This window comes from Struthio camelus, chromosome 1, assembly GCF_040807025.1.
Source record: "Struthio camelus isolate bStrCam1 chromosome 1, bStrCam1.hap1, whole genome shotgun sequence".
Taxonomy (NCBI): Eukaryota; Metazoa; Chordata; class Aves; order Struthioniformes; family Struthionidae; genus Struthio; species Struthio camelus.
Genome location: NC_090942.1, coordinates 164,739,538 through 164,756,424, shown reverse-complemented (window position 1 = coordinate 164,756,424; position 16,887 = coordinate 164,739,538). Strand labels below are relative to the sequence as shown.

General features: G+C 35.3%; 1 protein-coding gene across 11 annotated transcripts in view; it reads right to left on the bottom strand.

Annotated features, from left to right (window-relative positions):
* Positions 1-16,887, bottom strand: part of DOCK9 (dedicator of cytokinesis 9) — a 136,463-nt gene that overhangs the window by 79,297 nt on the left and 40,279 nt on the right. For all 11 annotated transcript variants that reach the window (XM_068928500.1, XM_068928520.1, XM_068928527.1 and 8 more), the window contains exons 3-6: positions 8,471-8,560; positions 6,658-6,740; positions 4,079-4,148; positions 57-152 (exon numbers count right to left, since the gene is read on the bottom strand). In XM_068928500.1, the coding sequence (XP_068784601.1) occupies positions 57-152; positions 4,079-4,148; positions 6,658-6,740; positions 8,471-8,560 (339 nt within the window). The remainder of the gene's footprint in view (positions 1-56; positions 153-4,078; positions 4,149-6,657; positions 6,741-8,470; positions 8,561-16,887) is intronic.

Sequence of the window (16,887 nt, the reverse complement as noted above, 5' to 3'; positions counted from 1 at the left end):
GATATTTTAATACTAGTGCTCATTTCTTATTTTACATAGGACATTAACAAACTTACTCTCATTGTCACACTGATTGCACTATTCATGTTGCCTTTGTACAGCCATCCTTGTTTTGTTATTCCACCCTTCTGAGACCCAAGAGATGCTGCATCCTGGAGATGAAGGAAGGGAGGTTGGGGGGAAGGGGGGGGGAATTAAAAAAAAAGTTTTGCATCACAGCCTGAAACTGTTACATTTACTGCAAATTTTAGAAATTATTTCTTAAAGATGGAATAGGTATGCTTATGAGGCAGTGACAATAATGCTCTATAAATCTTTGCTGAAATGCTTTAGCTTTTTAATTCTCTCTCTCTCTCTTTTTTTTTTTTTTTTTTTTTTAAACTAAAGAGCAGGGATGAGCTTGACCTGATCTAACTTTGGATCGGTAACTTGGCCAATTATATAGGCTTCCTCTATGGTCTGTAGGATGATTCAAATTTTAGGAAGCTAAATATTAAGCAAGATAAATCCCACTGAAAAAGGAGAAAAAGGTAAAACTCAAAACATTTACTTTGTAAGCTTTTGCATATATTCAAAGCTTCCCGTGTGTTTTAACCAATTTCTGTTACAAAAATAAAACAACATAAGCTCGTGCTTATCCTTGCTGAAAGTTATTTCTAAGTAATTAAAAAAACCTTCAACCAAGAATTCCACAACTACTTTGCTTTACCTACATTGTTTCAAAGACATTACTTTCTTAAGGACTTACAGAGAACTGAGTCTTGAATTCTTTAAACCGGATCTATTCTTTTACATAATAGAAGTCATAGCTTTCTAAAAAGAGTAAGATCAAACTTGGCAGCAGTGGCAAGTTCAATATCAGCAGATCTGATGCATGCATCAAATATCATACGCACTGCACAGACACCATTGGCAGCTGTCAGTTGATGGAACTTAGCAAATCTACGTCCAAACCCGCAGAGTGTTAACAATTACTACAAAGCAGTACTCTACTATCCAAACAAATCAAAATGACAGATTTGAAAGTGCCATGGAAGAACTATTAAGTCATCAGTTCAAGTCATATTGGAGAACAAACAATATTGCCAAAGAGACAATTTTACTACAGTTTCCAGCTGAGGTAACCCACAACAAAAATATTAATGAAACGGGACTTGTAGGAAAAGTTCCAACCACCTAGTGGAGAAATACTACCAAAAATTTATTCTTTGAACATTCAAAAGTAGCTGAGTACCCAATTGAAAACAAAAAGCTGCAACTTCAAGTGCCTTAACTACTTTTTCTGATGCCTTTTCCCTTTGTGTAAGAAAATATAAAACAGCAAATAATTATATATGGAGAGGATGGTTAACAGTCCAACAACAGATTGTTAAAAACCAGGTCTTGGAATAATATAGATTAGGTTATGGAACTAACCAAGAAACATTCTATAAGAAGCCACTAAATTAATTTATAGAGTTTTTTTTTATTCTGGCTAGCTTGCACATTCATATGCACACGCACATGAGAACTTCAAGAAACTCTAAGCAGAAGACAAACAATATGCCAATCTGTTCCTCCAAGAATGCCAGTCAGTTTGCCACCACGCAAATTAGGTCCAGCAGGGACAACACAGTAACCAACTGTCAGAACCTCTGTTCTTCGATTTGGGATGTACTCACGGCCCAGAAGGATAGACCTCTAAAGGCTTAGAAATAGTCAGCAAATTTTCATATGCCTCAGTGAGTATTCTTGTTCAAAGGATACAATCTGCTTGTTTCATATTTTAAAGTCATTATCCCCAACCACTGCTTCATTACCCAGATAATCCTTTTTCTTGTATCACAATCAAGTTATAAAGAAAACAAATGAAAATACTGAGTTTCCAAACATGACTCTCCACCTACGTTGGTGGAGAAGGACAGTTCAGAACTACTGTTACAAACGCAAGATGATGAGTTATTGTTAGAATTTGGAGCAGAAGAGCCAAAACCTTTCTGTAATTTCATTAAGTCAATCATACGTAGGACCACCTGACATGGAAATAACTCCTTCATTACCTGTGTTCACAAAAATTAGGATTTAGCTCTATTAACACTCTTTTTTCCTGTCCAAGTCTCTGACGTGCACTGTTTCCCAGTTCTGGTGAACTGCATAGTGTTTTCTAAGACTGAGTATCTTTTGGGCCTCACTACACCATTACTGTCAGGAAGAATTCTTGCCTACAGAGATTAAAAGCTACGAAATTTTTCCATCCTATCACCTGTTAATACAAAGGAACACATAGTCATTAACACACAACTTTTACACCAAAAACATACTTCCCGTTTCCTACTGATAAGTTCATTTCCCTACTTTTATTATTACTGCTGCACATCTAGGCTTCACTTTTTTTTTTAAATAATCTTTTCCACAAACTCAGCTCTAAAATTCACTCCAACCACGACCATTCAACTGTGACCATTTCAACAAAAATGATTTCTTATCTTGATCCCATATTCCAAGCTGATTTAAAAATTCCATTTACAAACATCAGCTTGATGGCCCAATAGCCCAAATTATTTTTGAGAGGAAAACTCTCCTCTTTTTTCATGGTGTAAGATTAAACTAATCTTTATCTGCTCTTTCCCCAATTCTATCACTTGCAGCTTTTTGTTTCTGCCATTCTTTTCAGAAATCAAACCAAATACCAAACACTTCTTAAACAAAGACTTGCATATATACTTTTTGGCTTACAAAGATGTTAGTGTTTGAAAGAAAAGCCTCTCGCATTCGTTCAGCAGTTTTTACTCAAAAGGTAATTCGTATCTTGAGAAAAGAATTTTTGCTTCCGTCACACCCACTAAGCTCGCTCTTTTTCCTACCATACTACTTTATTCTGTTTATATTTTAAGTTCCTCAAGCAAACAGTAACAGACTTATTCTCCAGACATTGTTACTCTGAGAGAAATATGACGTTACTGCCTGCTGTAGCAGGAAACTGGACAACATTGAACAGGACATCCTTTCTATTTGCATTTCCCAGTAAAAAAAATGTACCACCTGATAACAGACAAGCTGTATTTTTTTCAGTGCCCAGTTAATAGTAGTAGGGAAGATCATTAACTCTAGGCATAAGTATATCTCCTAGAAACAATCACAACTATTTGTCCATTTAATTTTTTTCCATGCTTTAACTCACTGTTTTATAAATATTAGGAAGAATTGGATAAAGAGATAGGAAATTATTTGCCCAGATATCATAGTATATATTAATAGCAACATTGGAGAAACAGCATCCCAAGACAATCTGTTTAGGAATCTACCTATTCAGACACACTCTCTGGACTGCTTTTTCACATTTAATTCAACAACATTTATAAGGATCTATTTTTATTTCATACACAGCAGTTCAGAAAACAAGGAATTTAAAAACAAAGTAATTGTTAAGTGGTAAGAAAACAGAAAAATCTTTTTATTTTACTTTAATTGTTTTCTGTGATGCAAGAGTTCAAGTACTCATAAAAAAAAAAAAAGAAAGCTCTGGCATTCAACCACTCTGTTTCAAAATAGGGCACGGCAAAAACAAAATAAATCACACACATAACAGAAGCAGTTACTGAAAAACAGTCTTTGACACTTGAAATATATTAGAAAATTACTTGAGGCTATAGACATGTGGTTTTCCTAAGCCAATAACAAGAAAAAAAAACACAGCGGAGTTTTATCCAAATTTTAATAGCTTTTGTTTCCATGACAGATCTTCAGGACTTATCCACACTGAAATTTGTAATAAACTGGTTTTAACTCGCACTGCAGGCTATGCTGCCATGCACGCTTAAGTATTTTTTGGAAAAGAAGGATTATACTTCACCTGTATTAAAACTTCTTTTGCTTCACCTTCTATTACAATTTGTTCTACTCATACAACAGACCTTGGGAATACAAGACTATTTGAAGGGAGGTATGTACTACAGCTACAGGTTTTTCCTGCTTGGACTATTCAAGCTGATCTCCGTTTTCACTTACTGACATCAACACTTAACCTAACTTCTAACTTCTTCTAACCCAACGTTCTTTACTGAAAGCAAGAGAAAGTAAGGAATTGCTATCATCTCACCTCATCTTTATCTGCGTCTTCATCCACTTCATATAAATGAACTGGAAGCTTCTCCGATTTTGTCCCTTTACTAGGAAAGAAAAAGCTTCTAAAATACTAGAAACTTTGAGACTGGTTACATATTTTATAGCTGCAAAAATAAGGAGGTAATTTCCCTAAGTGAAGGCAAAGTACAATAATAGCCAACTAAAAACATGTGTTTTTCATGAAATACATTTCTTGTCCTGCAGTCCTCCTAATTTGTACATCCCGGCCACAGTCCTTTCATTGTTCTGCTAGTAGCTGCCCTTATACTTAACCAGAGAGAACTAAATGCCTTTTCCCACGCCCACCACTACATTCCTAGTATTATCTTAGGTGCAAGAATTAATACCTGTAACCATTGGCTCCTTTCAGGACAACGCACTCAAAATGTTCACTTTCCTACTGACTAGGATTAGTTGCTGTTCAGGGCAAATAAAATCAAGTTCTGACTTTTACAAAGCCTGCAGTAGATAAGAACTTATCACAAGGACAGAAAGCTATTTCTTAACTGATAAATGCAGGACAGTAAGAAAGGAAGATACAGATCTTCCAAGAGTTGTGGGATTCAGTGTATTTAGCCTTTCTCAGATACTTCAAAAGTTAAGGATCTAATATCTATAGTCTCCCTGTAAAATTTTGAAAAATTTGAAAGATTGCTCTAGCAGACAGTTTACAAAATCTGTAATAGATTACACTGTGTAGATTCGACTTCTGTTTTGAATCATTCTGTGGAAAAAACGCACTAGTTTAAACACCTGCTCTAATCTTCTCAGTACATATAGCATACGTTGACATAAGCCGCAAATCCAAGTCCCGACAAACCAGTGGGCCTTTTTAACTGGGAAATTGGTCAGTCACATGAACTGTGATCGATTGACTAGGCCACTGCACTTCCATTTCGCTAGAAGAAATGACTCAGTTCCCATTCCTCCTTTCTTTCTTTACAAAATACCAATATAAAGATACAGTTCTTGTGCCTTGAGCTGCCCTGGAAATGTCCTTCAGGGAATTCCACCAGGGAACCATTCAAGAGAGCAAATCATTCAAAGAAGATGAATAAATCTTATAGTATTTGATGTTCACTTTGTAATGAGAAAACATTGGTATTAAAGGTTTAAAAATGGAAAGAGCTAAAACAGAAACTGAATTGGAGAAAGTCATAACTTAAAGACTGATGAAGTTAAAATGCTGTGAAGAGAAATTTCTAGGCCAAGATAGTGTTTGGAAACAGAGTTACTACAACACAGAAAATATACAAGAAGAAAATTTTATTACGAAGAATAACAAAGAAACAGGTTAACTGGTTAGCACTAAGGTGACAGATACACATGGTAAAAGAAAAAAAAAAAAAGAACTGCAATGCAAAATGTTATCTGGACTTACGAAGGACAAATCAGGCATGTTAGCAGAAGTAGTATTTTTGTTTTGAAGTTGTTAATTGGAAATGGACATTTCAGAAACAAATGAAAAAACAGTGCAAGCTCCCTTCAATTTCACCTTTCCCACCCCTCTCCCTATCAAAAAAATTATGAAGACTTTCTTCACATTGTGAAAGTCTTTAGAAGGCATATCTGTAGTACGTACAGGAAATGTAGCAGAGCTTTTCACTAAAGGGAAAAGCATCTCCTATCGAAATAAAATCCCTTAAATCGTGTTTTGACTAAAACCTTTCTTCCAAAAATTTCTACAGTTTTTATCAATTATTAATACAAAATTACACATTAATAAGAAACACCTACAGCACAGTGAAACTAAATTTGATTAAATATCCAGCAAGAACTAATTAATGTGTTCATAATTTTTCATATTTATGCTGAAAATGTTTTATTTGCAGTTATATATTTCTCCAAGAACTCCTCTGACAGAAGCACATAAAAGCAGTCAATTGCTTTTAAGTGACTGTGAATTAATACTAGACTTAATGTCTGTAACAAGGATGAGCATACAGTTTAAAAAAAAGGAGAGCTGATTCACCTGAATTTCACCTCTTCGCTTACATTTCTAAATCACCCTCAAAACACTGTCTGCTTTTTAAGAGCACACAGTAGTATATTCTTACAACACTCAAAAATAATTGTGTCCAGTTCTCTCAGCTAATATCCTATGAATATTTGTCTGCACTAGGCTCTATCCTCTTAAGCTCCTAGAGAGAGACCTCAAAGTTTCTTTTGCAGCTACAAAAATCAGGATATGCTGATATTAACTTCAACTAAACTTTACCTTGTTCAGTTAGAGTAAATAGTTATCCTATTTGCTCTTATATTATCAATGACACAAATTCTCACTCTGACCTCTCTGTGAAAGACTTAAGGCAGCTTTACTAACAGATCATTCCAGGAAATGACTTAAGTTGTTTTTATACCTTCAGGTTCATTGGTACTAATTCCAACCTAGAAATCTTAAGAATATCTACAGAGAATTAAACACTGATACAGCATATTTCAAGTTACACATTACATAAATTAATATATTTCTGTAATTGATTTATTTTAAATATAGTTAAAGGTCCTTCACAAATTCAAAATCTGCATTATACCACTGCATAACATACATACTTTGGAAGCTGTCGAAAGTCTGCTGAGTAATCTTCATATCTGTAGTTAATAACATGCCAGTCTGAATTGTAGGTTTTGATGCACTATTGGAAAAAAACAAAAAACAAAAAAACCCAAAAACCAAATATCAGTGTTACATGGAAGATGATTAACTAACAGCATTCCCTAGAACAGAAAAAATCTCCCATGTTACGGCCATTTATGAATTACTATCGCTATGTGTTGGACACATGCTCTATGTAGAAGAAACACACCTTCCAACCTAAAGTTTCTCTTAACTGCTTGCTTGAGCTGGCACTCCCCTGGTTCTGACTATGATTACGATCTTAATTGCTTTACCTTTAGTATCTTACTGAAGCCTTTCAGGAAGAAAAGAAATCTTGCCAATTACAATTCTTACAGTTCTTTTTTGTATCATCTATTGTTTTTCAGCTGATGCACATTAAGATAATATAGCGTTTTAACTTCTGAAATATGCATGTTGCAAATGTCTGTTGTAATTCTAAGAAAACTGAGGGAGCTCCAAACATCAGAATCTACCTCAAACCTTAAAGCGATTTCCTTATAACGACAGTTACCCTTAATATCTGTCCTAAGCAATTCTAAGATAAATTTGAGCACGTTAAACAAGGAGTGAGGAATGCTATGGGTGAATCATGAAGTTTAATGAGCTACAGCAGGAGCAATTGCCTGGAAAGCAGTACATCTGTATTTTGAAAGATATTACAATCTTTTTGAAATATTAGGTGCTGTATTTGTGTACATGTAAGTCGATTCATATAACATACAAAATTTTGTACCATATTGCTTTTGCTAGTTTTATGTTACTTTTGTGGAAGCCAAGATAAATCACTACTTTTTTGTTTTAGCAGTATGGGTGGAGTACAATGTCATTTTCTGCGGTCTTGTCCAGAGCTCAGTTATGTCTTTGTTTTTCAACAGCTGTAAGCATGCAGTTTGAATTTAAATATTCATTTAAGTGCACAAAAAGTATATGTTTAAATACAAATTTGACTTCACTGCCTCTGTAACAGTACGTGCAATGTGTTAATATTGTAATATCGAGTTTTCTGAGTCATGTTTTTCAATTGCAGGGCAATCGTGCTTTGACTTCTAAGACAACCAAAGGTGATCAGTTCACATACCAGCTGTATTCATCATCTTCTAGCTTTATAAAAGATACACTTCTAGCAGATGAGGTCTTACTGAAACACATCATTTGTTCCAAAAAGCTGTATTGCCAGTAAACTGCCTTGCAAAAGAAAACCGGTACTGAATTTTCTAAACTCAACAAGTAACGATAGTAATTCAGCAATCAGGGTGAATTTTGCCCTCTACAAATGTTAGAGTTAAGAATACCTTTGTCCCAGCACACTGTACAAACTTATGAACAATTATGCCATGGAAGAAAATGGCTTGGGGTGAAATATTAACAGAAAAATGAAATTACATTGATTCATTTAGATTCACTGCTGCTTCCAATATTAGTCAAAGGTATGTAAGCCAACCATAATCATCTGGAAAAGCCCAAAGCATTAAGGGGTAGGGTGCAGAGAAGCATCCACAAAAGGCAATTACACTAATGATATAATTTAAAGTTATCCTGTAACCCTTCCTTTCCAGCAAAAAATGTAAAAAGTACCAAGTTTTCTTGGAAATTTTTCCTCAAAATCATTGCCATATAAATGGCAATAAACATTTAGTAGTCTTTCAAGGCTTTTTTTTTTTTTTTTGAAGATTAAATGAAGCAGAAGCAAAACAATGCATATATAACACTGCTAGTATACATAGCCACATGCAGTTCCAGCATTACCTCAGTTACAAACAAACTTTGAGCTTCTTTTTCTGCATTTTCAGGAACTGTTGAACGTATGTATCGACTCTGCCGTTTCAATAATGCTGTCTGATAAACAACAACAATAGAAAATTAACGAATCTTGCAATTAGAGCAAAGATGATATAATATGGCAACACTCAGTTACATTACTGCAAGCAGGATGGAAGCCCAACAGGAAACATCCTGTGAATAGTTTCGAAACTGCCAATTCAAAATCTGATTTCAAAGATTACCAACTTGTTCCTATTTTACATAGCAAGATCAAGAGGGTGAGATTGGGTTCAACAAGAATTAGATGTCATATTTTCCTCTATTTCATTAACATGGGCAAGAAAATACTAGTAAAAATAATTCCATCTTGACAACGTAATTCCAATATCTGAAGATAGACATTTGGGTAGTGTTATTATTACATATAAGAACAAACACTCAAAAAAGTAACAACCCCAAAGCAAATTAAGAAGAGCAGTTCAATGGCAGATCTCAGCTCACAAAAAGGTAACTTGCACTGTTAAACCAATGGTAAGAAAGAAGGCCTTGGTTCCTGCATATACTTGAGCATATCAAAGGACACTTACTAAATTAGAACTTAATCCCACTTTGTGTCAGAGTTCAGAGAAGCAAAAGAAAGTTGTCAGCAGGAAATCTCTCATGACCATGAAATTTTACTTCTAAGACCTATATTGAAGTAAGCCTTAGACACTTAAGTGTAAAAGGTGAAAACTCTACAATCTCAGAAACTTCTGGACAACAAGTGACAACAACTGCCAAGCAATGTAAACGATTTTGCATCATGTGAAAAATACACCTAAACAAAAAAAACAATAAATCTCATGGCCTGGGTCACCAGGTGGACATAAAAGTTTCCATAGCCTGGGCCTAGAAGGGAATTCTGATCCCTCGCTTGTACAGCGGTGCAAGAGTACAGGTAACATTACAGCAACAGGAAGGATCAGGGAAGTGTGCGAGAAGAAAAAACTCCACATGTTAACCGGCAAGAAGAAACAGTACATGAGGACATTATTGTAAATTGCCTCTACCAAAGGTTCGTTCCATAAGGTGATTTCAGAATTTCTGCTGCTATCAGAGTCTCATCCTGTTATCTGGGGAGCACATTTGAAGTTACAATATTCAAGTATAGTAAAGATTTAAGAAAAGAAAATTTATCATATAATCATGGTCCAGCGATCCACCTGGTCCAGTACTCTGATGAAAAGTGTTGATACTAACTGCTTGGATGGGAGATGGGGAGGGAACAAAAGGAAAAACTACAAAAACAAAATCCCACAGGACCAATACATCCTGTAGTATATAGTTATAGAAACTTTCAATTAGCTAGAGAATAGCTTGTGCCTTGCATCAAGAGATTCACATACACCAAAACAGCATTTAAGAATGAGGTGTTCTGAATTCTAGAATCACGTTCCTTGTTTTAATCACAAAATAAGAAAAAGTCATTTCAAATCACATTAAGTTTAAAATATTTGTTTTCATAAACATATTGAAATATACAACTTGTTTATTAAAAGAAGCATAGCTTTTTTTACAATAGATCAAACAGTATATATAACAGTGATATTATGACTTGCAATTTTTTTCCTGACTCAAATGCAAAAACTAACAGCCCATTTTACATTGACAGGTGTTCAGCAGCTTGAACATTCATGAACTTCACAGCTACTCTAAAACATAGCTCTACTTTTCAATCTCAGGTCAAAAAAGGACTCAGTAGATTTTATATGGAAACAACATCCATCATCTTTAACAGAAGTTTGCAAATGACGCTCATTTTCCCGGAGATCAGAAAAACAACCTATTGTTTGTCTTAGAAAATATCAGGGATATGGAGAAAAAGGCAAAAATCTGTGATTGCCCTACATCCACTGCATGCCTGCATAGGCCTTTTTTCCACTGAAAATCAGGCTGAAAATATGGGGATAGATGTATGTCCCTCTTAAGCGGAAGTGAATTTTATGCTCATTCACTGAATTGAATCCAATCAGAGAGGAAAGAGACTTATCCTTCTGTATCATAAAAATAGCAATCAGGTACCGAAGAGAAACTGAATGTCCAAACTGAGGAAAAACCTGCATCATCAGCTCTGCCACACACGCAATTCTATTAGAAAAATGGCTTTCCTATTGCTTCATAAGATATGTGGGAGCAGGGAAGAAGAAAGGGATGACAAATTAAGAAAACAATTTTATGATATATACATCAACTGATACCACTAACTAAGAGTTACAGGATCCCCACCAAATTAATAATGTGGTAAAGTTTCAAAGTATTCGTTGGAAAAAAAAAAAAAAAAAAAAGGGAAAAAAGGTAAAATAAAGCCCAAACAGCCTCTCCTCTTTTCAAATTCTGCTTCTTCATGTTAAAAATTTGCTAGACTCATGACACACAACAATTTGCAGTTAATATATTAAAACTATTCTCCTGCACTTAGGGGAACAGACTATTGGGGATAAAAAGAATTAAGCCAATAAGAGGTAAAGGCCAAATTGTCTAGATCCTCATCTCAGCCTGAAGTCATCTGATATTTGAAAGGAAAGAATATAAATATTTCACATATAATCACATAGGTAAATATATTTTATTTTGTTTTAAATCAGGAACTAGCGTGGCATTTTCCAGGCAAATGGGAAAGCCACGAAATCATTAACCAGGCCCTACACTATAGTGAAACTTTATCCAGTTGAACTAGAGGTATATACTTCTAGAATTTCTGCTGCTGTTATCCTGCAACATAATTAACACTATAAGAGTAAAGGTTTCTCTACTCTTTCTCAAGTAAAAAGATTATCTTAGTACTGCAGTAAGATCAATTGCAAACTAAAAGAATTTAATTTTCCAGTTCGTCCACGTTAGTAACTGTTGTAATGCAGGCTGCTTCCTTCTCAAGTATGTCATCCATCAGCTGCAGTAACTCATCAAAGAGCCAGGAAATGCAATGAGTGATAATATCTTTGGATTTGAAGCAATCCCATAAAAATAACATAAAGCAACAGTCAACAGTATTTTGAAACACGAGCAGGCACACATTTATACAGTAAAATCCAAAAGAAAAAAAATTGGGAAGTAAACAAACATTAAGATGGTAGAGGTAGAGAAAGTATGTGGAAACTACGTAATTTGACCTGTTTGGTAGCAGTCACATGTTTCAACTTTTGAGGCTTGACTTATCATTTCATTTACTTGAGCATCAGGAACTATGGAACGTGCCTTGTGCTCTCCAAAAAGATTAAAAACTTTCGATTACTATGCTATCAAACTAAGGAAGACAGCTTTTAATGCTAGCCAGGATTCATGTGCACTATTAAGGCATTCAATTCACAGGCTCTTTTACTGATACTGTTTTCCAACTGAGTGCCAGGCATTTAGGATAATACGTAGCACCATGCGCTCAGGTTTCTTAGGAGGCCATGGCAGGAAGGACATTTCCCCAAGTCTCACAGTCAAGGAGTACTTGCTGCTCTAAACCTGGTGGAATACAGACGGTGAAATCTACAACCTGTGCAGACTGCAATGGCTACAGCTTAAGATTTCGTCTATCTCAGTGTTCTTTCTGCTTCCTAGGGAGATTTAGCACTACTTAGGATTTGAGAATATTAAACTAATTTGAAATTAGAATTTTCCATGTTACGTGTCCCAGGCTAGAAGGTGTTTTCATGTTCTCGACAGGTTTAGCAAAAGGTTCCAATTACATTTTACTGATATATTACTGATATATGCATATATATTTTACTGCTGTTAAAATCTGGCACATGATTTTCTGAGTTATGTTAGCTGTTACTTTGCCCTGAAGCATGCGGAAAGTCAGCTAGATGGCCAGGGTCTTTTTACGATGAACATGCTTTCGGGTGATACCAAAGAACTGCCAAAAGACAGCCAAGTATTTTGTAGCAGCACTGTGCATACCTAAGTATTTAAACAATCTTGTAAACGTGCAGCAACAATAGGCCTTTTTCCAGGATTATGACATTGCTGCAACACATGAATCAACAAAATCACAATCTTTAAATAAATGCAAAATTAGCATATGCATATTTTCCATATACGAAATAGTTAATTCTCAAAATTATTCACTTCATTTGAGGGAATAAAGTACCGAAATCAACGTTTCTGTAGCAAAAAATAATGGCAGATCTTCTTAAGCTTCCAGTGTTTTCTCTAATGTATCAAGCTATTTTACAGTCCATTCCTGAGCAATTCTACACCAAAAAGCAGGTCCGTTATGCACATACTTCAGAAGCAAAGACTGTAAGTAGATGTAGGTGAGAGAGACAAGCCAGCCAACACACAACATTCTTCAAGTCTATTTTACCTGCCTTCAGACCAATCAGTCATATCTGAGAGCCTTAGCGTTGTTTTGTTATCCCTTAGCTTTTGCCTTCCTTCCTCCCGTCTTAAAACATGAGTAGTATATATTTTTGTTCCCCTTTGGTGGTATTTAAGGATTCCATGTCATCTGATAAGGTTCTCTTCTTGCTCTATAAATTTGACAGTGTCTACCTAATAGTGATACTTTTATTCTTGGTTTCTACAAAGTCTCAGCAGCTACAGTGAATAGGAAAAGTGCAAAGTATCGCTGCTGACAGTACATACTCACTGCCAACACCTATTTTAAAAATTTTCTTTTTCTTTTCACAGGCTGTTACCTGTGCCGGTTGTTGAGTATGAACTGGCAAAATTTCCTCAAAAAACCCTGCTTCTTCCTCCTCATCCCTTTAGAACCCTTGAAATTATGGTTATTAATAGTTGATTACTCAAAATATTGGGAAGGGAATAAAAAAAGAGAAGAGTAACACTTTAAAAGTGGGTATACACAAGCAGTGGACCATGCAAAATACAGGAAAACTGGAGAGAAAAGCACAGGGTAACAATTCAGTGGTCACTTACCCAGGACATTCTTACTTTAGATGATGTTACATTGAAGCAAATCATCAAGAAGCAATAACAGAAATTGTTTTAAAAGACTCTCAATGAAATAAAAGGCATGATGTATGTTAGGATCATGCCCTTAAAGCTGCTAGATACCAGAAGAGACTTATCAGCCGCGTGGGCTGTGTCAGAAGTTGTATCACAAGCTAATTTTAAATGCTAAATTGCAGCCTTGTATTAGCACTGTTGGCTAAACACCTAGGAAAAAAACACAACATGGATTTCAAAGGAAAAAGATTTAGCAAAACTCCTTTGAATCTTCTGAAAGAAATGTCTGTGCATTTTGACATGCTTACTTTGTGTTGTCTCTAAAAGGAGGACATTAACTGCACATTAAAATTATTATTTTTTTTTGCTTCTTTTTTCTATTCAAGATGTAATTTCTCGTAGGATTACTTAGACTTAATTTCTTTCTATAGTGCCAGTCATAACATCTATTTTCAGAGGTACTTAACTCGCATTAACTAAAAGGTGAGAGCTTTAAATAAGAGCGTTCTATAAAAGGTTTCTGCTGCTCCTCCTCTTCCAGCCCATGTTTATTATTGCAAATAAGGATGTCTATATTTTAAAATCTCTTCTTGTTAATGCCCAAGGTTATCACATCATTGATAGAGGGCAAAGAACTGAGATAGAGGAGGGAAAAAAAGCCAATAGCAAACAGTATACAACAGGAAACAGCAGCAGTACCGGACACTCAGTAGTACTCTCCAGGCATATTATCCACTGAGATCCCTCCTTTTAAATGAAAGAGCACACAGAGAGCTCAGGAGGCAGAGTAACTGGATACATAAACAGCAGCAGTTTTCAGTACAAATAATTCAGATCTCCCAGAAGCCAGTGAAAAGATAAAATACTTGTTTAGTGCTGTCCCCATCACAGATTTTGCATGTTCCCTTTTGATGCTATAGCATCTGATTGCTATTTGGTCCAATCCTGGATTTCCAGACTCCCTCAAGTTTTTGAGAGCAAGGAGACCAAAAGTACAACATCTCTTTTTTTCTATACTTGGGTGTCCCAGTTACCCTCAGCAGCATGCGTGTCTTTACAGCAAAGTGTTTCAGGGCATCCTTCGAGTATACAATTTAGTTCTCAAAGTAACTGCAAACCATATCTGGGTGTGACAGTGTAGATGCCCACACAACTTAGTGTACGTAGACACCTCACTCTAAACAAGTCAATATCAACATGTAACACAGTATTATGGAGAGCTGCACTGTTCTGGAAGCAGTATAGCTCCATTAGGAGTGCATTTCATCCAGGTTTATTTGCTTTCCAGGACTGATCAAGAATCATCAGCAGGGCTAATTAGTTCATAACAATACACAGCAATATAACTATTACTTCCAATTCTAGCATCAGTTCACTTCATTGTCCTAGTTACCTCTGCAGAGAGCTACAACACAGAGTGAAGACACGCTACTATTTCTCACACTTCAGAAATGCAGTTAAAGCACTTTTTCATAACTGTGGAGCTAGATTAAGTTATTTGGCTGAATGTCAATCAGTATACTTACGCAGTAGTTAAAATTCACATATTCCCTCATACACCTTACCGGTCCATAAGGTCAAGAATCTCAGTACATGAGGCACACATGCCTCCTCTCCTCAATTTCCACATAATCTAAGGGGAAAAAAATGCTGCACAAAGGTATTTAAATTCCAAAGCGGCAACTAAATCCAGATGACTCAAAATCAAAAGGGAAAACATCTGCGTGAGGCACTCAAACACCTTCAGAGTAACAGCGGGATTTACTGAGGAAAATATCCACATTGCTTGTGCTACAAGTAAACTCATCCTGTATTGAGAAAAAAAATTTTACTATAGGAACGGAGATACTATTCAGAAGTTAGGTATTTTGAAATAAAAGCATTTAGATAGAAGGTATCTTACTGCAAAGCAATCGGTTTATGGTTTCTTTTAAGAATTTACCTACTATGCCGTTATAGTAAATATCATCTATCCATTTCACATTCATTGAGTTACGATTTCTATATGATCTATGAAGGTGGTCCATTTTAAACTAATGCTATTTGAATAAGAAGCTATTTCATTATTTAGTAAGTTATTGAAATTCAGGTGACTTGGAATAATTAAAACAAACCATGGATAGGCACAAAAACGGATACAAGAGTGTGCCCGCTAGATATGGAATAGATTCTTGCTGGGAGGCAAGAGTAAAATCAGAGGTATAACCCTGAATGACTGACAGCACTGTTATTGGGAATAACAAGAGAATTAATAGGAGAGGTTCCAATGGAAAAATAAAAAAGTGAAGCTATCATTACAGTTAACGAAACACAGTATGTTAGGACCATACTGAAAGTTAAACAAGAGAAGTAGCTAGAAAGTAAATGGACTACGAAACACAAAGGAACTGAAAGCTTAAGAGAGTCCAGTTATTCAGAATGAAAGCAAACTCAGTGATGTTAACAGTAAAAAGATCTCTAAATATAAAATGATCATCTCCTAAAATACGATGAGAATTAAGTTGGGGAATAACCTGATGAGCAAATTCAGTGCAGAAAACTCCTTTATCTTTCATCTCTAAAAGCAAATAACTTTTGAAGGGAGAAAGAAACAAAAGTAAGCTATGCATGGTCCGAAGAAGCCAATTGTTGTGCAAACTTTCCAATTTCACAACTTACAGTTCACATGAGAGCTCCTTCAATACCCAGCTTCTCTGAGGTTGTAAGAGTTACAAACTGAAGGTGATAATGGTAACGAATACTGAACGAGACACTGAGTGAGTCTCACAACATGGTAGGAAAATTCTGAATCAAATATCAAAATGGTGAAGTAATTAGAAGTAGCTAGAATTAAGATAGTTCTACTTTGTTACAATTCTAACAGTAAGCAGATGCTTAGAAAATTATAATCTGTAATTTGCTTGAGTGGAAATAACAGTGAGCCAGTCACGTAATCATTTTTTGTAACAAAAACTATAATAACAACATAAACGCACTTAACATATTCCCATACATTACATAAATCCCAAACACTGGAAAACTCCAGTCAGTAATCAAAGAGCAGAGAAAGTGCAAAAATCTTTCTTCAAATAGTTTATTTGTTACAAAAAAAAATTCAATCTCTATAAATATTCTTACTAACTATACGAAAAAAGTTCCTATTAAGTTATATTCCAGTTAACTAACTGCACTACCTGAAAAAATAATAAAATCAGTTATCCAAATTAAGCACAAACACTTGTCTCCCCTTTCTGCCAAAATAAATTCAACATTGGCACAAATTCAATATTGTTATTGACCTGCCTCTATTAAACTACATAATTTGTTCTTATTCTGTAATCTGCTAAAAATTGTAGAAGGAGACTGAAGTTTCAGTGGTATCAAGGTGCTGAGGAATAAATATTAGAAGAGATTTTAAATGCTGTTTGCTGTGGCTGAAAGGCCATGCTAGTAACAAAATAACTTTACTTTTAATGTTTTTA